We start from the raw sequence: 27133 nt of genomic DNA on the forward strand, positions 1-27133 counted from the left end.
CTTCAATACTTTGGCCATCTCATGAGAAGAGAAGACTCCCTGAAAAAGACCCTGATGTTGGGAAAGTGTGAAGGCAAGAGGAGAAGGGGACGACAGAGGATGAGATGGTTGGACAGTGTCATCGAAGCTAATATGAATTTGACCCAACTCCAGGAGGCAGTGGAAGACAAGAGGGCCTGGCATGCGCTGGTCCATGGGGTCACGAAGAGTCGGACACGACTTAACAACTAAACAACAACAACAAGCAAATAGGCACACAGGCATTCCAAGAACAAGAATCACCCAACATGTGAACTGTTTCAAAGCATCCCCCTGAAAACCGAGTTCTTATTTTTTAAAAACAACCTTTTAAACTGACTTTGGATCCTCTTTGTCATAGCCTACTACCCAGTCAAGATTCCCAAGGATAAGAATACTTAAGAGGGCTTTCCAAGGAGCTATCCAAGATTTTAAGAGATTGTAGAGGTTGTTCTGAACACCATTAATGTAACAGTTAGTACAAATGGCCATTTTATTCTCCTGTTCATCAGTACAGTAGTTTCTATGGACGGAAAAGAGCAGATACGGATTAAATGGTTTTCAATGCATTCCTATGGGAAATGCAGATTCAACATAAGAACTTTTCAACTTGAGAACCACCTTCCAATATGGATTAAATTCTTAAGTAGAGACCCCACTGTATAGATGTGATTTTGTTCATTTCACAAGCATGACATACACCAACAAACTATTCCCAGGTGAGGGTCTTCATCTGGAGATATCCTAGACATCAGAATTGTTACAGTGTCTTGCCTTGCCCAGAGTTGCCAATTCTGCCAATTCTGTTAAGTTCAAAGGTTTTTTAAATTATGTATTACATTGCTATGATTTCAGAGTCCATATTAAATTTGCTGGGGAGTTGTTTTGTTTCTTTCATAGCCCTTGGGAGTAAAAGAACAGAAAAATGATTTCTGGATGGCAAATGTATATAAACAACGAACATTTCCAAAGAGATTTTATGCAGGAAAAGAACTACAAATATTGCTAAGAGCTCTATTGGGCCACTAGGGTGGGGGAAAAAAAACACCCAAGATCAACAGCAGAGCAAAAGCTTTATTTCAGCAACAGAAAATGTCACAAAGTGATGAGGAAACGTTTGAATTCTGAAGGAAAAGACCAGGAGGATGTTCCAGGAAGAACTCTATTTAAAAAGTTTAAATAATAATAGGTGCTGTAACTAGACAATACAAGCTACTTTCTCTCACACAAAAAGTTCTGAGGCACCATGGATTACAGCCAGTTTGAAACCAAGTCTTAGCGATACAAATTAGTCATAGTATGCAAACTCCACAATTTGTCTTTGAAAGCTGTCCACACAGAATTTATCTGACTCATGCCATCCTTCTGAGTTCATGAGCCTTTACTTGACCTTGAATTCAACATCCTGTTCAACAGTGCCATTTTCAGCAAGGCAGAGAGATAATCCAGTTCCATTTAACATCAAATGAATAGTTCAGATGAAGCTGGTTTATTGCTAGAATTTACCTCTTCCCCATCTACTTGTTCAAAGTGCACTTCAAACAAAAAATCAAGCAGGAAAATATCTTTGACACCCACCATATATTACAAGGTTTCCATAAATAGGCAGGGGAGAAAAAGAAGATTTCCATACAGAGAATAAACTACTGTTAAACCTTCTGCCGTCTTTTTAAGCCAAGAGCGAAGCTGCGTGCTTGCTTTGTGTAGCCTACAAACGAAACATCTCTCTCACATAGCCTCTTTTCTACAGCTGAAGACTAAGTGTATCAGGCCATTTGTAAATGACAACAACAATTGAACACATAATGACACCTTCTGATTTTGAAGCCCTCAAAGCTACTTACTATAGGAGGTTGCTTGCATTTTCCAAAAAGGAAAGCATTTCAAAAATGACACATGGAAATCAAAAGCAACACGAATTGAAAGAAAATCGGTTGCAACTATGCATTTTTTCAACTATATCATTATAAAAAATAAAAAGCAATATTAAACCACAAAAGAAATATACATAAAGGAGTCTTCTCCTATTTCAACCTTTTCAAACAAGAAAAATCATAATTATACTGGTGGACTAACAAGTGAAAGCACATTAGATATTATTTTCAACACAGTATGGAAAATGTACTAGATCTGAACAAAATGAAAGGCCACAACATCCAATTCCTCATCTTTTCCTCCTCCAGTGCTTCATTGCAAATATAACTTGCTATATACCCTGTTTTGTTTTCAACAAAACTCACCATATGGAAATTATTTCAACGGTGTTAACTAAGAAGCTCAAGCATGATGGCTTTATAAATGAACACCTTATATTTTGCATTCTTCTTGGCATCACCTCATCACCCTGCCTGATTGGTTATAATGCTCTAAAAAAACTGTATGAGCGAGCCTTACAGTAGCAGGAAACAAGAAGTTGATGCTAGTGCCTGACCCTTACATAATGACTAAAATCCTGTTGCTTTTTTATGCATCCTAAAGGCAAACAGCATTAACTTTTAGTACTTTATCAGTGGCACTAGACTCCCAGTGCCCTCTAGAATCCCGGCCATGACGTTTAATTGCCACCTAGAAGCAATGCCTTTCACATGCATAACAAAGTAAGGTGGATTCAATTTAAATCAAATTGATTGGGATCATGATTGAAATCACAATTTAAATCACTAGTCAGTAAGGCAAGATGTAAATTATGGTTTACTATATAAAGCAGTGGTTCCCAAACTTGTGTGCTGCGGTACCCCAGGGCAACACCAAACCCAGCCAGGGGCATCATGGAATCCTCGGAAGTATTTTGGTGGAATCCACAGGTGTACTTCTTATATCGGGCTCCCCATCTCCATTCTCGCTCCCCACCCACCCAAAGTATTGTATTGGAGGAGCCATGGCCAGTGGTGAGTAACTCAAGGGAGCCAAGAGTCGAAAAAGTTTGGGAACCACTGACATAAAGCCTCATTCTTGCAGGTTGTTATAACCTTAATATTTACAACCCAGATGAAGGTTTCATTTTTAGAACGGTAACTTTTCAGGCTAGTTTTACAGTTACACAGTCACAAAGATCTCAAGATTTTTGTTGCATTCTGCTCAAAAAGCTCTACTTTCATTTGCACTGCTTGTCCCTAACCCCTCATACTTAGCTCTCAACTTTATCAAAATATATTCTACCTTAATCTTCTATTCATTTCATTTTTTGAAGCCTAGGACTTAAGATGTAAGGGGCTGATTTTGCATACATAGATTTACAGAGGAACAATAGGTTGATATCTCCTTGATGACTCTATATGCTAATTTAAAATACTTTTCTCTTAAGAAGCAGCATGCTATCTCTGCAGACACAAATTCAGTTTTGAAAACTGCAAAACCAAACATCTGTGATCTATCTAAAAAAGAAAAATTACTCAAAAAATTTTACAGAAATGTCTGGGAGTACATGACACTGGGGCTGCAATGAATGAATTAATGGAATTCATTATCATCATCATCATTATCATCATCATCATTGCGCTCTATGCCAGAGTGCATTCCATAGTAAAAATAGTTAAAATATAACCATAACATAACATAACTACAATGATAAAAATATACAGTGAGCAATTATCATTCAATAAGACAACAATCAAAGTAACTATAATAACAATATAATGATTGAAATACAGTAATTCTATCCCAATAATTTGCCTATTTCCATGGTCAGCCCCTATGGTTCCAGCTTGAACAAGTAGGTTTTTAGGTCTCATTTGAATTTGTCCAACTCTGGTTCCACGTGAAGGTATTGTGGAAGGGAATTCCATAATTTTGGGGCCAGATGAGAAAATCATCTAAGAGAATTAGCTACCTTCATCCAAGGGACTAGTAAGAGCCCAGAATCCGCAGATCGAGTCCTCCTATGAGGAATATGCCACCCGACAAGTTCTGCTAAATAGCTAGGGCAAGAAAAATGTAATGCTTTAAATGTCAGAACAAAAAACTTATAATATGTTCTTGATCTGATGGGTAGCCAGTGCAACGTCCTGCAGTGCTGAGAAATGTGAGAATTAAAAACTAATCCTTATTTCATGAGGGAAAACCTTTAGCCTATAATATACCTCAAACATGAAATTATTAGCAAAATCTGATTTAAAATTTAAAAATACAGTTTTAAAAAATCATTCATTTTTATCCAACCTGGAGAGAAGCAACAGGATTTCAGGCACTGTATATACATAGTTCATTGGCATGTATATCCTCTACTGTATTTCAGTCAAAGGAGCTGTTCTATGATCACATGCAAGAAAAGAGAACTCTGGTTAAATGCAAATGCCCACCTACTAGGTGGCCACTACAGTTACACCATCCAAGAACATGCATTTAAAATCCAGGGTCTTGACATGGAAAACTGTACAAGTGTCCTCAACCCACAATAGATCAGCAGGTTAGAGGACAACTTGAGTACAAGTTATAGCACCCTTTTTCCTTTCCCCCCTTTACTAAACTGTTTTTGTAATATTCAGATTGCTTTAAATCACTGAAACAACCAAGAATCTCTATGAAGTGTTTGTTCTTTATTCCTCTACTGGCTTACTTCTACTGGCTTAACCGTAAAGGAGTCTGCCCCTTAGCTCTGTTTGTGCATCCATGGGATTCAGGGTGGACACACTATTCTACTGCTCTAAGAATCACGTGGAGTGTGCTAGATTTTCACTAATTCCTTATTTGGCACCTAACATTCTTCCTCGCATGCTTTAGTGCTTAGCATCTGTTCCCAGGGGTAGAACTGCTCTCCTCCATTCTCCTTGAATCCCACTCAGTCACCATTAATGCCCGGCCATACCTTGTATTCCCAGAGACAGAGAGTGCTCTGTCCATTAGTGAAGCATACACTACAACTCTTCAACCAGCTTCCATTCACAATACTGTTTCTGCTGTGCTTTGAGGTCAAAATGTCTATGTGACTCACTCATGGCTTTCCCACCTTTACAGGTCCGGTAATTTTATTTGTGACATATACTTAGGTAAATAAATCAAATAGGCCAGCAATAAAATTCTGCAGCTTGTTTCAGAGTAAGAGGGACAGGGAGGATGTCACTGACACTCACTATCAAAGCGCTCTGTACACTCCATGGTACACAACCAACTCTTAAGCAAACAAACCATCCCCAAAATTCTTGCCTTAGTAATCATACTCACTTTATTCCTCTGTCTCTTAAAAACATGCATCCATTCTGCCCCCTTTGTGCCACCAAAAACATCAAAGAAATGCTTGTGGCATGTATTAGCTTCCCAAGTCCTCCATCAATTCCTCTGCACACACATACCCTTTCCTTGTTTAGCAAATTCTAATCCCCTGCCTCTGTTTTTCTTTCATCCAATATTGCTGTCAAGAATGTCATCCCAGTTTAATGCTAGAGGACTTATATATTAGTCAAACTTTCATCTTTCCATAAATATTTGTGGAAAAATAAAGCTCTGTTATTGCTTCATAATCTTGTCAGTAATCTAATTTTCCCAGTTTGTTGAAGTGTAGCGCACAATCTGCACTGAGAACAGTATTTTGCACTGTTGATAGCCTGTGCAAAATACCCATCCAACACTGAATTTGTTGGAGACATGAGGACACATACTAGTTCATATGCACATCGAACTGAGGACATGTAGAAAGAGGGCAACACATGTAGGGGAGGAAAAGAGTGGGACTGGTGTCAACTGTGAAAACAGCATGGACAGGAAGGCAGGCTTAACAAATCCCCACACATGCAACGTGGCCTTGATTTAATTTCTACCTCCCACAGTTGCTTTGATCTTTAGAAGAACCCAGAGAAGATCCAGCTCGTATATCTATTGCTTCACATTACATCTGGCCTCAAGGATGGCCCACAGGTATGCACTAGGTAAAAGACACTCTAGCACTCCTTCATTTTATTATTTATCCATTCATTTAAATTATTTATATGCTGCCTTCCTCCCCATAGGGGGACTCAAGGCGGCTTACAACCAGTAAAAGTAAGATTTTAAACTATATATATAAAAAGTATTTTTTAAAAACAATTAAACATATATTAAGATTAAAAATCAAGTGTGAAAACAATTCAAAAGCACTGAAAAATCTGTAAGTTCAAAACTAGCATTCCTGAGATAACTTACTGCTTAAAAGCGTGCCTAAAGAGGAATGTCTTTACCTGACAACCGAAGGACAAGATTTTGACCAATGATATGATGACATTCTCTCATGGCTTATGCACTCAAGTAACCTGTATACTCCTAATTGCCATCCAGTATTCCACTCAGAGAGACAGATATAGATATATGCTATCCTCTCTGCCTCATTTTCTAAGCATTTTGAGCAGACCTGCTTTGTGCATGCAGCTCCTGAAGAAACTTTATCCCATCCAACCACCATGCAAAGTTCCTCGATTAATTTTCAGTTCACTCTTAGCTGATTCAGGGCCCAAACAGAATTTAAGGGCTAAAGATGAAGTGCAGAGTGTAATATCACCATGCCTCATGGCGCAGTAGTTAAACCGCTGTACTGCAGCTAAAACTGTGCTCACGACCTGGGGTTCAAATCCCAGGTAGGGCTCAAGGTTGACTCAGCCTTCTATCCTTCCGAGGTCGGTAAAATGAGTACCCAGCTCGCTGGGGGGGGGGGCAATGTGTAGCCTGCATAATTAAATTGTAAACCGCCCAGAGAGTGCTTGAAGCGCTATGGGGCGGTATATAAGCAGCACGCTTTGCTTTGCTTTTTGCCACCATGTGGAGATATCACAATTTCCTTAATATATTCTTTGTACTAGAACTTGTATCATTCAGGAAGGATGAACCACCTAGAACTGAGCCAAGATGTCTTCTGATATACTTCTCTTTCTTTCTTTCTTTCTTTCTTTCTTTCTTTCTTTCTTTCTTTCTTTCACACAGATACACAAAGCCCTGAAAAGAAAGCAGAGAATATTTGCCTAAATTGCCAATTGCCACATTCACAATGTCTTTGGCCTAAAGATGGGCCTTGGGCATTGTGGGGATGGTAAGCAGCTGCTACAGTGCCAACACAGCTGCTGGAGCTCATAAAGGCAATGCAAAACCAGAAACTTTTGGCAGAGAGAGGAAAAGAAGGAAGAAACTGTGGGTCTGCTTGCTGCTAATGGTGAGTGTTGCCCCACAGAACTGTTGGGTGATCTTCTCTTTTCCCAGAAGAATACGGAACAAAATAGATTCCCAGAATTTAGAACTCAAGAAGCTTTGCTTTACTAGCAAAGTTCTTCTGCTAGCACAGGTACCTTAAAAAGATAGACAGACCATCAGCCCTAATTCTACTCAACTGCAGAGAGTGAGCAGTCTTTAAAATGGACTCTGATTCCACTTACAGTGAGTGAGAAAGGGCTTTTAATCATTTAAGGAGAATCAACCACCCAAGAAAATGGCTTTTTAATTTCTTCACAGAAGGTAAACTAAGCTGTCTTTATAAAACTCCAGTGTGTCAGACTCAAGAAAACTCAGTGGAACTGTGCAAAAATCAAACTACTTTGGAGAAAAACCAAAAGAAACAACGAAAGAAACCGCACAACCTTGTCTGAATGACATCAGTCAGAGACCCAACACTTCATCTACGTGTACGGTGGGTCAGATTTATATTCTGAATACTGTACAGAATATTGGCCGGACCCAAAGAACAAGATAATGTGGCGAAGAGTAGACCTTAAAAAGTGTTCCAGTGTGTCAGTGCATGAAGTTGTACTTGATATTAAAATGTTTACAGAAGCCAGTAAGGGCACCTTGCTGGTAGCGGATAACATGCCTTTCCATGCAGTCTGAAATTTTAAAAAGGCGCACTAGCACTATATTGAAAAACGAAAACATGACAAAGATGACTCAGGAGAAAGTAACAGTGCCGAACTAGAAACAGGGAAATTCCTATTCAAATCCCACCCCAGCCACAATATCTAATGGTTAGACTTGGGCCAGTCACTGAAGGAATATGGGTAGCAGCTTCATGCTCAGTTAGACTGATCATATTCTCTGTTCTAGTGCTCTTCTTATAAGCTGAACTATAACTCCCATTGCTCCTATTCAGTACAGCAATTTCGATTAATGGCTTGGGATGATGGGCATTAAAATTCCACACATTTGGAGAGCACTAGATACTGTCTCCAAGCAACATAAAATGTTCCCTCCAGAAAGGACCACATGGTGGTAAATTGCTAAAATGCAACACATAAACATTTGCAAGCTGAGCTAAGGTCCCCTACTGACACCGAACCTACAGAACTGCTGTTAGGATAACTAGGCACAGTGATGTACTGTCACCCTGAGCTCTTTAGAAGAAAAGGAGCATCAAAATATCATTCATAAATACAACAGTTTTTTAACAAGACATACACTCCTGGAAGGCCATAGAAGGAATGGAACAACAATCCCTTAAAAATGCAATGAAAACAATACCAACAAACATAAATCCAAGAGTATGCAGCACTAACAAAGACACACTCTCTGAACGAATGGTTTACATTCCCAACTAACTGTCTCCTGGCATATTTAAGCCTATTCCATTATTGCACATCCTTCATCTCTGCATTTCCCTGTCTAAACAAGATCCGGCTTGTCTTAAAAATACCAGTTTCTCTGAACAGTGGTTTTCAATGCCTATTTGCAGAAAGCAACCCTCCGTATATGCATCTATCTGCATCATACCATTAGAAGTACAAGAGGGGGCCTCCTCAGTTAGTGTTCCTTAATGGAACACCTTCCCACTAGAGGCCTGGATGATACCAATTCAGATATCATTTGGGTGCCAAGAGAAATCCTGGCTATTAATCCAGGCTTCAGGAGCTTAGTTATGCTTAGTCCTAACTTACCACTTGTTGTTTTATATACTGTACCTTCTTAGGTAGTTAGGTAGGTAGGTAGTTAGTTAGGTAGTTAGGAAGGTAGGTAGGTAGGTAGGTAGGTAGGTAGGTAGGTAGGTAGGAAGGAAGGAAGGAAGGAAGGAAGGAAGGAAGGAAGGAAGGAAGGAAGGAAGGAATTTTAATGCCTGGGTGGCACCCTATGTGCATCAGTTGGCAAATATCCATCTCTGAATGCTGAGTGCTAAATACTTCACACAGCCTATGCTCAACAAAACCTGGATCTGTAACCATTTTTGAAATTCATGAACTATGCCACACAAAATATGCAATCCCGTCAATAAATTCAGTCACCTAGATGTGGAACCATCATAACTAGAGGAAGGATTTCTATGACATTTCACATTTTCTCTGCAACCTACGTACATTTGAATCCAAAAGAAAGTTTAAACATGTTTATGAGTAATCTGGTGTTTCTCATCAGATTACTCACAAATGTGCTGAAACCCACAAACAGATCAAACAAAGATGGGAGAAAAAAAAGGACATGTCATAGAAATCCTCCCCCAATCATAACCGTAATTCTTTTGATTGCATTTATAATGGAATTCGGGCCTTGTGATATAGTCTACTAGTATCCTAGTAAATAATATCCAGCAACATTGTTCACATTTTAAAAAATTTCAAGGGAGACAAATAATGAACACACTTGTTAAATATTATTATTTAAAGCAGCAGTCCCCAACCCTTTGGGGGATGCGTACCATTTGAGGGGAGCGAGCTCCATGCACGGGTGGGTGGAGGCACCCCCGCGCTCACAGGGGGCATGTCGCGCTTGTGGGGGGGTCGCACACAGCTCCTGTTGTGCTGGGGGGCGTGTTGCGCATGCACACGAGCGCAACACACCCACCACGCATCCACGCGGGGGGGGGCGGAGATATGTATCTGCGGCCCAGTTACGGCAAGCCCATGGACTGGCACCACACCGCGGAGGGAGGGTTGACGACCCCTGCTTTAAAGTACAATTTTTTCAGAAGAGAGGCTATTTATCACCTTTACATAATATGATGATATGCTATCACAGAGGATATTAAACAAAATTATTTCAATCCAGGTAACTGTGTGTGGTGTGTGGTACAGTGGGTAGAGTGACAGATGAGGAATCAGGAGACCTGGGTTTGGATGTCTGCTTGGCCATGGAAGCTCACTGGGGGTGTGGAAGTGGTAAAAACACCCTTAAACATCACACTTAGCTTTAAAGCTTTACTAAGATTGCTACAAGTCAGTTCCAATGTGACATAAAACTGCTATTTTAACACTGCATGCATTCTTCCTTCATTCCAGATGAAAGTATATCAAATAATATGGTAACTTTCGCCATGCATTTTCTTGCCTCTTCTCATAAGCACTATTTGAATTGATTAACATTTCAGTACAGCCTAATAACATCCATGGTTATGGGCAAATGTCATTTAATTCATTGGTATGGTTCTATTAAATAAACATTTTATGGAATTTTAGCAGAATTTTACACTCTCTTGTAAAGAAAGAAGACTCAAGGTAAACTTATTTTGAGAAGTGTGTATTTTACAAATCTTAAAAATATTCATTCATGCATGCATGCATACATGCATTCATTTTAAATCATCTTGGGCCACTTACCCTTACAAGACTTGGAGCAACACATGAGCATGGCATCTTTACATGCTTCAGGCACTTCTCATGAGACATAAAATTGCACACTGTGGAAAATAAATTAAATAAGTTAATTGACCTTTTTTTAAAAAGACATTAAAAAATCCAAGTACACTAATCATCCTGGATACAGTTATCTGAAGTAGTACCTCTTTTCTTCTCTCAAAAATCCACCACCTCTCTCCTTTTTTTAGGGCATGACCCAGAATCCAATATTCACAAGGCAAACCTTTGATCCACATTCTCCATATAGTTTTATATGAATCTATTTGACAGAGTTTATAATAGTCATGTTGTAGTCTTTTATCTGAAAGGGAAATCCCTAATTTTGCAGCATTTCCTTGCTGAGAAAGTGCCCAAGCACTGTCACTGTCCTTTTCTGTACCTGTCCTTGTTCCGTAACATATTTCCTGAGTTTTCAAAGAGGTAAATCATATTAGTCTGTTTCAAGAAAAGATAAGAAAAATGACAGAAATACCATGACACCTTGAAGACTAACAGAGTTATTTCAGTGTGAGAGCTTTTGCTGGTTTGTCCAGGAAAGTGGGCTCTAATCCCCTAGAGTAAATCTGTTACTCTTTATAACGCCATAGCACTTTCATCTCTTTTTTGTTTTACCTCGTTTTTGTGACGTGTCATCCAGAACCTTAAACAGTATTCCACAAATAGCTGCACCACTGATTTGGAAAAGGTATTATGAAATACTGGCAGTTCTGTTTTCAGTCCCTTTGCTAACAATTCCGCAAATAGGCTTGGCTTTTCTATGGTTACATCCCACTATCTGCCATCTGCAACAGCAGCTCTCCAAAAGGATAAAATATTTGAAATGTTCAATTGTGTTATATCAATAATCCGAACTAATCAGTAAAGCAAAATCCAGAAAACAAAAAGCTGCACCCTGGAGAAACAGACAACAAAATGGCTACTACAGTTCAATGTAAGCATACGATTGGAGCAAAACAGTCCTGTTGTTAAGTGGAATCTCAGCCAGTAATGACTAACCAGGAAAAATGGGGCTCTAGGGCAGCACATGGATAACTTAATGAAAACATACACCACTGTGTGATGACAGACAGGGTGGACTAATGGAAGACTCAGTTGTTATGCCACATTAATGCTACAGCTTTAGCTGCTTTCACTTTTAGGGTTAGGTTATCAGTGGTGTCGCTGCGGGCTAAATCTCTATGGAGAAAGGGTCAGAAGACCAGCAGTTGTAAGATCGAATCCACGTGACGGGGTGAGCTCCTGTCGCTTTGACCCAGCTCCTCGCCAACCTAGCAGTTCGAAAGCATGTAAATGTGAGTAGATAAATAGGTACCACCTTGGTGGGAAGGTAAACTGGCGTTCCCTAGTCACGCTGGCCACGTGATAATGGAAACTGTCTTCGGACAAGCGCTGGCTCTACGGCTTGAAAAACGGGATGAGCACCGCCCCCTAGAGTCGGACACGACTGGACTAAAAATGTCAAGGGAAACCTTTACCTTTACCTTTTATCAGCAATCAGTTTCCTTGTGGCTCAGAACTTAAAAAGTTTACTTCAGTCCAACTGAATTCAAGTTATGACTACACTGGCAGGCTGAACTGGAGCAATTCAGTTTTGCTGCAGCTTGATTTGCAGCCTATTTTACATGTTTGTTTGAATTAGGTGACCACACAGAGACTGTAGATTGGTGTCAGTATCCACAGTGGCCCCTCAATCCAGTGTAGGTTGATCCATGCCACAGCCCACAGCCCCAATTCCTTTGACCTTGCCCTCTGCCCATCTTCGGCTTTTGTTTTGTGGTTAATTGTAAAGCTCTTGGGCTGTTTAAAGTATTGCACTACATTGGGGGAAAACAGACAGTTTTCCAAAGTTCTCCATAACCTACAAATACATATACATATACTGCTGGAACATGGTAGTCTACTGTAGCTTGCTGCTGTTGTTTCTATTTCATATTGATTTTTATCGCTTTTGTCTGTGCAAAGATCTAATGGTCAACTAATGTATCAATGCAGTGATAAGGTGATATAGCGCTAAACCCAGTAGTCTGTTTAAAATAAATAAACAAACACTTCAGGACTATGGAGAAAGATCATGGGGGTGGGTGTTCTCATTGTCCAAAACATCATGCCCAGCTTAGTATGACACCAGAATACCATCAACTGCTATGTGCCTGTCCTTTCGAAGAGTGAAATGACTGATCACATGGAGAAGACACCATTCAAATTACTCCTACTTTAAAAGGAAGAGAGAGAGAAATTCCACATTTGAAGCAAAAAGGGCCAGGCTGACTTCTCTTGGCTTCTGCATCATGTGATCAGTTTTAAAAAGTTTGAATTCATCTATTCTACTTCTGCAGCAAATCCAGTACTATATCTGCCAGTGTAGTTGCAGCCTCAGTAAGGCTCAGTTTCCTTGTAAGCATGCTTAGCCTCTCAGTTTTAATAATTCTGTGACAGATAGCAGCTCCTTTGAGGATAAAACCAATGACTTTCTGGTGATAGAAATTCAGCAGCTATTTTAAATGTTCTCTGTGGGCCTTCTGTGTGGTCGTCACAAGCTACTTATTTTTATTGAGGTTAATTGTTCTCATTTCTTTCCATTGTCCTCTTCAGTCTGCCAATTAAACAGAGATGACCTTGAAGCTATCAGCTACTACGTCTGCAGCTTTTAAACAGAAGCATCTCAGAAATTGCTTCAAACCCCTCCCCCATTTCTTTTAAGTTGTCCTGATTAGACTTACTAGCAGCTAAGCTAATATGCAAAGACCAAATCCTATTAGGTTTTGTTAAGTGATCTCCATTTGATACTAAACAGATGATAGCTTAAACTGTAATACAAGGAACTGAATAGCATAAAAGGAAGAGTGAAAACTTTATCATAATGTTTTCGTATCATTTTGATTTCTGGTGTGCTGTTTCTATTTATAACAAACCCAACTTTATTACAAGAGCCCTTACTGGTCAGGAAAAAAAAAGAATTACTGTATGTAGTTAAGATCTGCATAGTTCACAACGCATTGTGCAAAAAAGCATTCTATAAAGATTAAAATAGTGAAAATTGTTTGTTTGTTTGCCTGAATTATAGAATTTGGTGCCTATGAAAATATGACTGATACAAAAACACTTTGGGGAAGATGATGTATCACCAAGAAAGGCCATTTGCCATGCAAGGCTCTACAAAGGTTTTATTAAAAGAAATGGCTTCTTCCAAATGAGCCCAATGGATGAGATCCTCAGCCAAGACCTTGCCACATATAGTATTTCTATCTTCAGTGACCATCAGCACATCAACAGGATCTTTTTCTGTAACGGTTGACAGAGAAAGATGCAAAACCTCTTGTATCTAGAAAGTTGACACACATTGGTGTTTGCTGTTGTTTTAATTGAAATGACTGACAGATTAAGAAATACTGGGGAAAGTACACGTTTTTATTAAAATAATGTTTAAAGGTTTTAATATGTGTAATTTTCTATTTAGAAGACTACAACATCTGCACATTTGACATGTACATCCACTGTTACCATGTTTCCCTCAAAATAAGACAGGGTCTTATATTACTTTTTGCTCCAAAAAACGCAGTAGGGCTTATTTTTAGGGGATTTTTTTTTCATGTGCAACATTTATTGAAATACAGTCATGTCATCTTCTGGTTGCTGCACAACAGTGGAGGGCAGGGTTTCACTTAACCGGGGCTTATTTTGGGGGTAGGGCTTATATTACAAGCATCCTGATAAATCATACCAGGGTTTATTTTCAGGTTAGGTTTTATTTTCAGAGAAACAGGGTAGTATTTTGAACCTACAAGATACGAGGGACAGAAAATGGAATGGATTACCGTATTTTTCGCACCATAAGATGCACTTTTTCCCCACAAAACAGGGGGGTGGAAAGTCTGTGCGTCTTATGGAGCGAAGAAAACAGATTATATTTTCCTGTTTTCTTCTCCTAAAAAATTGGTGCATCTTATGGAAAGGTGCGTCTTATGGAGCAAAAAATACGGTACTTTGGAAAACAGAAAACTCTCCTTCACTGTAAGTTTTTAAACAGAAGGGGAACAGCCATTTGTCAAGGAGTAGATCATAGATTTCCTGTAATTACATAGAATCTAGTTTCAGGAATGCACCTATAAACATTCAACAAACATTAGCTAGAACTATCATGCAATTACATATTAATTAAAGTACATGAATGTTAGTTTATTGTCTGCAGAAGCATATGAGCATTAGTGCTGAAGAAGAAAAGGCAAAAATTATTTGTTTAAGTCCAAAAAAGTCCAATAAGCACTACTAAATGCACATGGGGTGCTGACAAATTTTTCCCACTCCTAACCCAATGGTATCCCTCCATGAGGTATGGAGCATCATCACTCAGGATCTCTCCCCCAAATCTCTGGGAAAATATTTTCAAATGCAAATGCATGGACATGCACATCAAAATGTGCTGCACTCTGGAAAACAGCCATTCTTCAAAGACACACACCCATACATTGAGCCAGCACCATCTTAGCATCCACTCCCTTCCCACTATTCAAAAGAGAAAGAGAAGCAACTCTTCTAAGTGAACCTTAGATTCTTAGATTCTTTTAAAAATATTTTTTTAAAAAATTCAACTTTTTGTAAAGGCTTCCTCCTCTCGTCTCATAGGTCTTGTTAACTTCCAATGACAAGAATTACACTGGAGCTGTGGGAGCTACAGGATGGAAGTTGGAAGTGCTTAATTTAGAAAAATCACCTCCTGTATTTCTGATTGTGCTAAGTTTCTTTTTAATTGCATTCATTCAGTTCTGTACCTCCCCCTTTTTTGTTATAATTAATTCCCTTTAAGCAGGAATTTCAATTTCAATGAGGTGACTCTATCACAACATTACACAATCACTATACTACATGAATACAAGAAATCCTTTAAAATGTCATAATCTCTGTCACTGTCTTTTCAAAATTATCTCCTGACCTCCACCTTCCTTTTCTGATTATACACTCTGTAAATAAAATACATAAACAAAGGATGATCTGGTCAGGGAAATACTTTCCCACCCCCCAAAAAAGTAACAAAAAACAAAAACCTCTAAGCCTCTGTTGAAAATGCAAACAGCTCAATTACCACAGAAAAGAAAACCTCATATATACTGTAAACAAGAGTATAATGTGTAGCAGTTGTTAAATATGCTGAACAAAGGCAACGCAGAATAGTAACACACAATATACCTACCACCAAGTACATGAAATATAACCCAATTGCTTTAGGGGAAAGACATGCATGCCACAAAAAAGTCCATGTTGTGCTGTGTTTATGCAGGTGTGTCATAGATGTAGTATCAGCATATTGAAAACTAGTAAATATTATTTTAAACATGCGGCTGTAAATATGTGAGGGAAAGGAGAGGGTTAATGGGACCAGAAGGCGTGTTCAGTAGTCAGGACAAAGTTTGCCAACCAGCTCTACTGTAAGGGAAATCACCAGAAAGGTTGGAGGATGACTCATGCTTAACCTTCACTTACACACACCCCAACTCCAGCAAGAGTGAAAGGGCAAGTGGCATGTAGTGTTCAACATGCAAAGGAACACAAGAATAGAAACCATCATATTTTGGTCTTGCTTTGTATGCTTGGAGCTCTGGAAGCATTCTGAGATGTGTAGGTACCTTTCTCTGAGGTTCTTATGTGGGATCACTAGACTTTGCTCATGTTGAAGTGTTAAGGCCTTTCTCTCCCAATGCATTAATAAACACAAACATGACAGGTACATCTCAAATCTCCAGTTACTTAGTCCTCTGAATGCTGACCAAATTCAGGTAAAGTGTTTCCTTGAAATATGTCACCACATCTTACTTATTGATTTCATTTAGTGAACACCTTGTGTTTCAGGGCAAAAACATTAAGAGCTACTAAACAAATTCCAAACCTGTATCTAATTCAAAATTATCACCTACACAGTGATTTAGTGGTCACCCTTGAGGTGCTGGTGCTTGTAAAGACAGTCTCCATAACCATGTGCCCCTTCTCCCACAATGAGGCAAATCCAAAAAATACAGGCAGCTGAATCAGCCCATACCAACAAATGACAAGTAGGTCTTTTGTAAAGTTAAGAGTCCTTAATTGCCCATTCAAGACCAAACCATCCTCAAATATGTTACACTACAGCAGGAAAAATTTGCAATAATAGATGGCTGAATTTCTTTTCCATCTACTGTGAGGATTACGGGTAAGTTCAGTGGGAGCAGAGGATCCTGAGCAGGTCAGCAATCACATCTTAGCTCCTGCAATATAGAAAATTTTAGGGCTTTGACTCTGCTATGCCGCAGACTTTACAACACTGACTCGCTGCTTAGCCAAAGCTACCTTCTCCTGTTGAGGAATGAAGCACCCAAGACTGAATCCTCCATGGCACAGCTGCTCACTACTGTTACTGGGGAAGAAAAAAACACAATGTCTAAAATAGTGTAATACGTTCCTGTTTGTGGACTCTTCAGCTCCCAAGAAGAGAAGGGGAGGCACAGCAAAGCTACCAGCTAGTGGTTGTGTGGTAAAAAGGTTGGTAGAAAGATCTCAATCGACTGTAGATCTCAGGGGCAGGGAAGCTGCAGCAGATCAGTAAGGACATCTGACATTCTCTTATTTGGCTGTTGTGGGTTTTTCGGGCTCTTTGGCCGTATTCTGAAGGTTGTTCTTCCTAGCGTTTCGCCAGTCTCTGTGGCCGGCATCTTCAGAGGACAGCATTCTCTTATTTATTAACCATAAATTATACTGCTACAAGGAAGAACACTCAAGGTAACCAGGAGTAGACTTTTGTGCAGTAGGCCAGGAAACTCTGTACAGTCTGGGGTTGCAAACCATTTGTTGGGCTCAGAATTCTTTAATTCTAAGTGTGGCTTTTGCAAGCCTGCAGTACAGTATTGTCAAATCTCTTTTGGGAAATATAGACTGAAAATTAAATCCTTCAGAAATCTAAGACATTAACATTTTGAACCAGACTTGTCCTGGGTAACCAAGGATTAGGAAGAAGCACTCCCATTAAGGTGTTCCTACTGCATAAACAGCAACCTTTTGTAAACTATTTTCTGTAGGAGGTTATCAAAGTATACTACTCATTTAGGAGTAAGTCCTATCAAACTTAATGGGATTTGCTATTCTCAGTATAGAATCATAAAATAACAGTGTTGGAAGGGGCGTATAATTCCCTGCTCAATGTAGGAATCCAAATCAAAGTAAACCTGATAGGTGCTCCTCTAATTTTCTCTTGAATGCCTCCAGCACTGAAGCGCTTACCACGTCCCGAGGTGATTGACTCCAATGTCACACTGCTCTAATAGTTAAGAAGTTTATAGATAGTACAATGGTGCCCCACATGACGATGATAATCCGTTCCATAGAAATCGCTGTTTATCGAAAGCATCGTCTTGCGAAAACCGTTTCCCCATTGGAATGCATTGAAACCAGTTTAATGCGTTCCAATGGGGAAAAATTGTTGTCGTTTTACAAAGATCGTCCATAGGGAAGCCATTTTGCGAAGCACCGATCAGCTGTTAAAATGGTTGCCCTGCGAAGCATTGGTGCTGAAAACACTTGTTTTGCAAAGCGCCAATCAATGTTAAAATCGTTGTCTTGCGAGAAACGGTTTGCAAAGCAGGGACCCAAACATCGTTCAGTGCAAATCGCCCATTGGAATCACTGTTTTGCGAATCGCTATAGCGATTGCAAAACCTCATAGTCATGCGGATTCGTCATTTTGTGAGATCGTCGTCTAGCGAGGTACCACTGTACAATGCTTGTTAAGCTGCTATAGCACAGTGGTCTGGAGCATATGGTTATGGAATCAGCGTGTGATTGATGGGGTTACATGCCCTGCCTGCTATCGGGCCCTGGATAAGCTATATATAGGGCCTCAGGGAGCCGCCGCCATCACCACCACCATTATTATTATTTGTTGTCAAATCCATTTTGACGTATGGTGCTCCTTCACAGAGTCTTCTAGGTAAAGAATACTCAGAAGTGGTTTACCATTCTCTTCTTCAGGGGGTGTTCTGAGATCATGGTACAGCTTGTCCAAGGCTATATGAGCTAACCCTTCTCCTGGCACACAGATCAGGAAATTGAACGCCCAAACTCTGGCTCTAGAGCCAAATATCTAACTCACTGTACTAACCAACCGGATGAGATGCCTAAAAAAATAATTATGTGCATAATTATAATAATAATTGGTTCTACCTTATGGTGATCCCTTATAGAGCTTTCAGGTATGAAGTACTTAGAAATAGTTTACCATCTCCACTAGAAGAAAGGGCTGGTAAACCACTTTTGAATACTTTATATGCAGAAAACCCTGCAAAGATGACCAAAAGTCAGAATCAATTTGGTAGCACAGAATTAACTATTATTTTACACATGGCATCAGATTGTAAATCATTTTACACAGACTGAGTTTTTCCCCCCAGGGCCTGTTTCTACAGTACAGTATATCGTAACATGTTTTATACAGTACCTAAATTTACTAACATTCCAATGTGTACCTTTTGCACCAAATTAACTTCTGAATCATCTCCATCTATACCATCTTCATTCAAAAATGGCTATCAATGCATGAACACACACACACACACACACACACACACACACACACACACACACACACACACACACACACACACACACACACACACACACGGAATTGCAGACTATTGTTTGGAGACCATTAAATCAAGTGATGAACAGTACACCAATACAGTATTTATGCCAAGTATCAATTGTCTCTGAGGTGTTTGCTACTCCATGAGGGTGCAACTACATTGGCAAGCCAAACTGGAGTGATTCAGCTTTGCTGCAACTTCATTTGCAGTCTCTTTCATGGTTGTGCTTGGGTAATCACAAAAGACCCTGGATTTTTTCAGTGCCAGTGTCAACATTAATCTACATTCTGATGTGATCTGATATACATCCTTAGCTCCACTTCCTATAATACCATATATTTGGTGATCTTCAGTTCTCTTTCTCTCTTTTTTTCTGTTCAGAAAAAATCTAGTGGTAAATTAATATATCACTGAAGTGATAAGGCGATCTAGCACTGAACTCCCTAGTTTTTTTTAATAAAAATACACCAGGATGACTGGAGAGAAAGATCACAGGGGTGGATATTTCTGCCGTCCTACATCATCGTGCCTCGGCTTAATACATAACCATAACACCACCCAGTATCACACATACAGTGGTGCCTCACACAACGATGTTAATTGGTTCCAAAAAAAATCAACGTTGTGTGAAACATTGTTCTGTGAAACACCATTTCTCATAGGAATGCATTGAAAACCGGTTAATCCGTTCCAATTGGAACGGATTGCCATCGTTCAGTGAAAATCCCCATAGGAAACATCGTTCAGTGAAACAATGTTTCCTATATTGGAATGTATTGAAGCCGACTCAATACATTTCAATGCCTTTGCGAAGTCCTTTTTCGCTCCTGTAAAAGTGTCTTACAATGTTTGGAAGCTGTTTTAAATGATTGCAATGGTTAGTCCACCTCCTGAAACCTATGCAAACTGATTTTGGTGTTGTTCTGACACTTCATTAATTTATGATGATTTTTTGTTTTTTCCATTGGAAACCATTAGACAGACCATCCAATGGTTTCCAATGGAGAAAATTCAAAAAATCATCATAAATTAACGAAGTGTCAGAACAACACCAAAATCAGTTTGCATAGGTTTCAGGAGGTGGACTAACCATTGCAATCATTTAAAACAGCGTCCAAACATTGTAAGACACTTTTACAGGAGCGAAAAGGGAGATCGTTGTGTGAAAATCCCCCATAGGAAACATCGCTGTGTGAGGCAGCAAATTTAACAGAAAAAGGCATCGTTGTGTGAATTCATCGTTGTGTGAGGCACTCGTTGTGCGAGGCACCACTGTACATCCTTTTGCAGAATGAAACAAACAATCACACAGGGAAAACCTCACTAAAATAATTGTGGCTTTAGAAAAGCAGAAGCGCTAAGTGGCAGGTGAAAAACTCCAAATCAGAAGCAAAAAAAAAAAAAAAAAAAGCCATTTTGATTCACACTGGCCTTTGCATCATGCAGTCACTGAAAATATTTCACATTCACCCATGCTAATTGTGCAGCAAATCCCAAAATATTTGTCAGCGACATTCCAGTGGGAAAATGAAGAGCCCATCCAAAATATTATAATTGAGAAGGAAAACAAAGGGCACAGATTTGTCATTCTTTAATGTGACCAAAAAAATTCTCAGCCAACAGTTTAAGAATAAAAAACAAAGACAGGGGAAATTTGAAATATATATATATATATATTTCAAAGGGTAAATTGGATATATATATTTCAAATTTCCCCTGTCTTTATTTTTGACTATTCTTATATATATATATCCCTTTTGATTGTACATACCAGCCCCAAACCAGGAGACTTCTGCACACACCTTCTACCATTAAGCTATGGTAGAAATGAACCTCAAAAAAGAAACTCTCTCCATAACAGTAAATTCAGACATGATATTCAGCCACTAACAAAGTGACTCAATTTATAGAGGTTTCCTCCATTTAGAGATAAGATGAAAACCAACTTTAACTTACAAAATTTCCAGTTGCACTAACTTTTCATCCTGCAATTTTCTAAAAACCGTTTGATAATACAGCAACACCATCTGATATACTTGTTGCTGGAAAAGCAATACCCATATCTATGTAAGTATTTACAAAGCTTTAAAAAGTTACTTTTAAAATTACAACTCCCAAAATCCCCCAGATAGCATGGAGTTGTAGTCCAATAAGTAAATTTTCCAAACTCTGATATTTGGTAAGAAAAGGGATTGGGTGATGCCTTCAAAAATTTGAACCTATACATTCAAATACAGTCCACACCAGCTTGATTAGTGTTTGCACCTCAGGTAATCACCTCAAATAAGGAAACTATTGGTGATCCGGCGCACACAAACAGTGTGCCATGTTGTGAAAAAGTGGTTGAAAACTCTCTTTCGGCAATCATTTTAAGGAAGTACATTAAAATAATGCAACTGTTTGAAATAAGCATATTTTCAAAAATATTTCAAAATTTCCCCCATAAACGTTTGTTTTTGCCACTAGTTTCAAGATAATGATCTCTCCCCACCCCCTCCAGTTTGGTTATAAGTAGCTGATATTTTTTGATACATTTTCAGCCTAAGCTGGCTTTCATATGTTTGCTTTTCCCCTCCCAGGTAAAGCATGGATGCTGATTAGGGAGAATATTTAGCCTCTAGCCAATATAAACACTACTTTTAAGGAAAAGTACTCTTGTAATTTGTCACTCACCTACTCCCCCATGATAATAAGCAGATGCCTCCAGGTGACTTATATTCATAATGCACTCCACAATAACTTATAGGGTACTCTCAGTTTCCTCCCCTCTTCTAGTACCCAAGCACTGACAACTGTTAACAATACAGGGAATGAACAATGGCAAGGGGTCACTAGAAAACACTGGGTAAGAGACAAAATGTAGTGAACAAAGTATGATGGGGGAAACTAACAACTAAGTAATTATTTTCAAGACCACTTAGGACACAGGTCTCTCTTCCACTGTCCCAAACCATTAGCTTGCGAATAGACAAGAAGCAGGACCAAAACACCACTTGGAAGGAGCTTGAATTCAGCAGCAGTTCTCCTAGAATTGATACCTCAATCTTACCCAACAGACAGAAACATCAAAAACAGCCCTGCCTTAATTCTGAGTTGTGCTTTTTAACTTTCTGGCAAACAGTGTGGTCCTTTTAACAGCTTCCTTTCTTAGAAAAATGGATGTTTAAAAAAAGCTATTTCTAAACTAATTCGTCAACATTCGGACGGTGGGGAGACAGCCCTAACAGCAGTTGTCAGAGTTAGTGGCAATGGCAGCAGGGGTAGGACTCCATATTTTACCTCCAAAATGTGTCAGGCCCCAGTCTCCCCAATTCCATTTTTCCCACTCCCTGCTCATTGCCTCTTGGGGGGGGATATCCTGTTCCCATCAGTGTGCTGATGCATAATTGTTTCCTTTGACTCTGTCCAGAAATCATGGCACACCACACAGAAGGCTGCTATGGCACTTCTGGAATACAGGGAGCCCATACTTCTATTCAGGCAAATCCCTATTAGAGATTAGGTCCATTCTTGTAAAAGGACAAGCAGACCATTAGGAAAAAGCAACACAGAATTGAGTTAACACCAGACTTTAATCTTAAATGCCTTGTGAGAAACTATGTAAGACCCATATTCAGGAGGCCCTTAACCAACTAATAGAAACAACAGCATTTTTGCTTCGGTCACCGTGGCAGCACCGTAATTAAAAAATAAAGACAACACAGCCAAAGATGTTGTACTGATGTCATTTTCTTCTTCCATTTCTGCCTGGAGTATAATTGGCAGTGGTACTGCCACAGCCAGAAACTTACTCTTTTACAAAGTTTTTTAAAGAAAAAAGAAAAAGAAGCATTGGCAAATTCTGATGACTGCTAGCTTTGTGAACATTCCTGTTTCTTATGAATAGCCAATTATGCGTATGAGGAAAGAGTGGAACTCCATGAAAAATAGGCCCCAGGAAATTAACACAACCCAACATCCAGTTCTGCATCTTCAGGCAGATAATGAGGAGAAAGCAATAATTCAAGGCTGAGGAACCTGTGTCTTCCCAGAAGATTTTAGATTCCAGCTTCTGTCAGTTCAGTCCCAATCAACCTGTGCAACTGTAAGGACCAATGGAAACAATAGTTCAACAATATCCAGAGGATTGTAAGGTCCTCATCCCTGGATTGGGAGAGTTCTTGTAGGTATGCTTGCCCACAGAACAAGTGACAGAATATAAGAAGGAGCATTTAAGGAAGCACACCAAACTGGCCTAGCAATTCATGATCCAGAAAAGGTGACCCTTCAGTCCTCCAGATGATCTGGACTTTAGCCCTCAGAAGGTTCAGATGATATGGTCAATGGTAAGTGGCTGTAAGAACTGCAATCCAAAACATCTGCAAGGCAAAAAGCTTCCATCCTCTCACTTAAGCCATGTATAGGTTAGCCCCAGATCTACAGACCAGAACCTATATGTAAAACACATATATTTTACTGATCCAATACTTTCCCCAAATCCAGTTCTCTTGGTCCTACAGAAACTGCCAATTCAATTGAAGAGATCCTTATGATATGCAGCAACCAAAAGCATACAGACAAAATAAATGAGGTATTCAATTCCTGGGATAGGCCAACCACAAATTGACAAGGAGCCTTTGAACGCCTCAAAAATAACACTGGTGTTAGGGATCTGAGGGAGAAAGAACCCTTTGGCAAACATTCCAGAATACAAAGCAGGCATTCTTCACAAGGAGTATATGACCCCAAAAAATAAAAATATGCTTAAATGTACACATCTGATAAACAGGAATTTTAAAATACAGTGGTGCCTCGCATAGCAACAATAATTGGTGCAGCAAAAATCGCTGCAAAGCAATTTCATTGCTATGCGATTTTAAAAAGCCCATAGGAATGCATTGAAACCCCTTCAATGCGTTCCTATGGGCTTCAGACTCACCTTTAAACGAAAATCCTCCATAGGGCAGCCATTTTCGCTGCCCGGTAAGCGAGGAATCTGTCCCAAAAAACAGCAGGCGGCCATTTTTTTACCCGGCAGCCATTTTGGAACCGCCAATCAGCTGTTAAAAATCATCGCTTGCGATGATTGGTAAGCGAAACAGGGTACCGATCATCGCAAAGCGATTTTTGCCCATTTAAAACATCGCAAAATCTTCATTGCTATGCAATTTCATCATTAAACGGGGCACCCGTTAAGCGAGGCACCACTGTATACGGATAATAATAATCATGTGCCATCAAGTCAGTTCTGACTTAATGGTGATCCTTTCCAGGGTCTTCCAGGTAGAGAATACTAGCAAGTGGTTTACCATTCCCTTCTTGTGGGGATGCCCTGGGACTATGCAGCTTGTCCAAGGTGACTGGTTCTACTCACAGGAGGCACAGTGAGGAATCAAACTCCCAACCTCTGGCTCTGCAGCCAGATGCCCAAGATACTAAAATATTAATACTCGTATTGAACACTGCATATTTATTTCATGACTCTTCCTCACTGCTAGACACCATGTGCTACACAGCCTTTCATCGCAGATGACTTAGATGAACCTGTCTTACAAAGAAAAGGGAGGAAAAGTCTGACACAGATGAATGAATTGCAGAAAAGGGTAGTGACATAAAAAGCACAGGTAACTGAGATAAATCAAGGTTAGGGTGATTCAGCAAAAGCTGAAGAAATTAGTGTGGAAGGGGAAGAGACACAAGTCAACAAGGAGGTTAATCTTTGCATTGAGCAAGGCAAAAGGCACTGTTGAGACTGTCTCAAAATGATAAATAGATACTGGAAGCTAACAAAGAGAGCCAATGGGACACAAGGACAGCAATCTTCAGACTATAGTGAGCAGGGAATTGTAACCTATCCATAGCAAGCTTCACTTTCACTCCCACACTACTGAGCACAAAGTGAAAAATAACTCTGCTTCTAATTAGTTACAAACCAGTTTGTAATTGTGCCAATATATGGTAGACTGTGCCTCCCTAAACCATGGTTTCTCTATCAATCAGAATGCCAGGATAACTTGGAAAATGGGCTCTAAAAAGAAATTTCCAATCTTTTTCCCAAGTGCAGAGGAATAAAGTACATGAGATTCGTTGCTACTTGTCCTCCACAGTTTAATCTTCAGCAGATCATCTAAATCTGGGCAACACCCATTTAACAGGTTGGGAGCTTCCATGCTCCCTCCCAACCTCTCCTCCTAGAGTACAAAATAGGTTTGCAAGCCATCAACTCACAGAGCTAATATTTTCTAATATATGGGAAAAATTTTCAGAGAAGGAAAAAACAGTCCACATTTTAAAATTATTAATCAATTAATTTTAAATTATTGTATTAGTTTAAATATTCCAAGGCATGAAAAACTGTTTCTGAATTATTTTATTAGGGCACTCTAAAAGAAAGAGTGCACCTTAAAATTTGCCTTAATTTATTCCCAATAAAATATCTCAGGCTAAATAAAGGAACTCAAATTAGAGCTTAGATCTCTCAACCAAGCAGTCCAAACAGTTATTTCTGAACAGCAAAGTTTCAGCTCAGATATTTTATATTCATTGTTCAAACTATACAGAGCATAACGACACTGAACAAAAAAAATTGTGTTCACTTTTACTCTAGCCAGTTTATGAGGTAGTGTATCAAGGGGTGTGCAAAGGAAAGAAGCAACAAATGAAGAGAGAGGTATGATATATTGGTTAAAGTGATAAAAAGTCTTAATGGGGGGGAAAGACATTCAAAAATCCTTAAGTAGTACAGCATACTAAAACTGTAGGCTTAATACGGGGAAGAAATTCAGTCATCCTAAATTAAAGAGTAAAAAATACCAAGGGTTATATCTACTGAAGATCCAAGTGCACATTTTACATTCATCGTATACTTATACAACAAAAACATTTACTGCATTATATAAACATTGTATGTTCAGTTATGAATACTGTACATATGAAAATGAAATTGTGTGCCATCAAGTCAATTTTACTTTATATGGCCAATCTAGGATTTCTGAGGCATAAAATGATCAGAAGTGGCTTACCAGTCCTTCCTCCTGGTAGTTCTCTGGGACTGTGCAGCTTGCGCAAGGCCACACAGGTGATAGTGTCCAACCCCAATAGCCACATACTCTGGGTGATCTCACCTGTCTCCTCTTGTGGGAGACACAGTGGGGACACCTAAACCACAGTGAAGCACTTCAAACCACTGAGCTATAACAGCACACAAAAGGGTCATTTTGTTTTGCTTGCAAACAACTTTTCTCCGTCTCTCATTAAGATGTTCCTCCATTTTTCATAATGCCGTTTTAACGGCAGCTTTTGTTTCCTAAAGATTTAGATGAGATCATTTCCCCCCCTTTCTCATATGCACACTTGTTTAAAATTCAAAAGCAGCTGATGCAAAATAAACTGCCTCTCCCCCATGTATGGAGACTCTCTACATTATTGCTCAACTACAGCCAGCTATGCAAGAAAGTTACTCATATTTCTTAGTTCCTTACCTGGCTAACATCCTCTTGGGTTTTTACGTAGCAGGGATATGAGCAATGCTTAATCATAATGCCAGGATTTCACATCTTTAAACACTATAAGTCAATTTTGTCTATGACACCTTCCTGCTCAAGGCCATCTTAATACATCTGTGTCTGTGTCTTAGCAGGTACAACAGACCGTGGTATGCCAAGATATACAGACCCTAATATACAGTGCTTGAAGAACAAAAAGGGCAGACAGCTGCTTCCTCTAAGGGCAAGATGTGAAAGGAAGGAAGGAAGCAGCACTCTAGAAGTAGAATGCCAAAATTCAGATAGGCTCAACATGCCTTACAGCAACTCAGCTCAGAGGATACTTTGACCACAGGATTTATCAAGGAGGATGACAAAGGCAGATTCAAGGCCAGGCTAGCCTCTCCCCTCAGCAAGCACTATTCTTGTTCCTTACTGCAGGACAAAAGTACCAAACAGACCAGGATGAACTCCCAATACAGTACTGCCCCCACCCAGCAGAGATCCAGTGACAGAACTATCTTTTGTATAGACTGCAACA

At 39.4% G+C, this 27133-nt stretch overlaps 1 protein-coding gene across 2 annotated transcripts in view; it reads right to left on the bottom strand.

Annotated features, from left to right (window-relative positions):
- DGKQ (diacylglycerol kinase theta) overlaps positions 1-27133 on the bottom strand; it is a 111065-nt gene that overhangs the window by 80777 nt on the left and 3155 nt on the right. For both annotated transcript variants that reach the window (XM_020807072.3, XM_020807071.3), the window contains exon 2: positions 10488-10567. In XM_020807072.3, coding sequence (XP_020662731.3) covers positions 10488-10567 — 80 coding nt within the window. The remainder of the gene's footprint in view (positions 1-10487; positions 10568-27133) is intronic.

Source organism: Pogona vitticeps, chromosome 2 (genome assembly GCF_051106095.1).
Source record: "Pogona vitticeps strain Pit_001003342236 chromosome 2, PviZW2.1, whole genome shotgun sequence".
Classification (NCBI taxonomy): domain Eukaryota; kingdom Metazoa; phylum Chordata; class Lepidosauria; order Squamata; family Agamidae; genus Pogona; species Pogona vitticeps.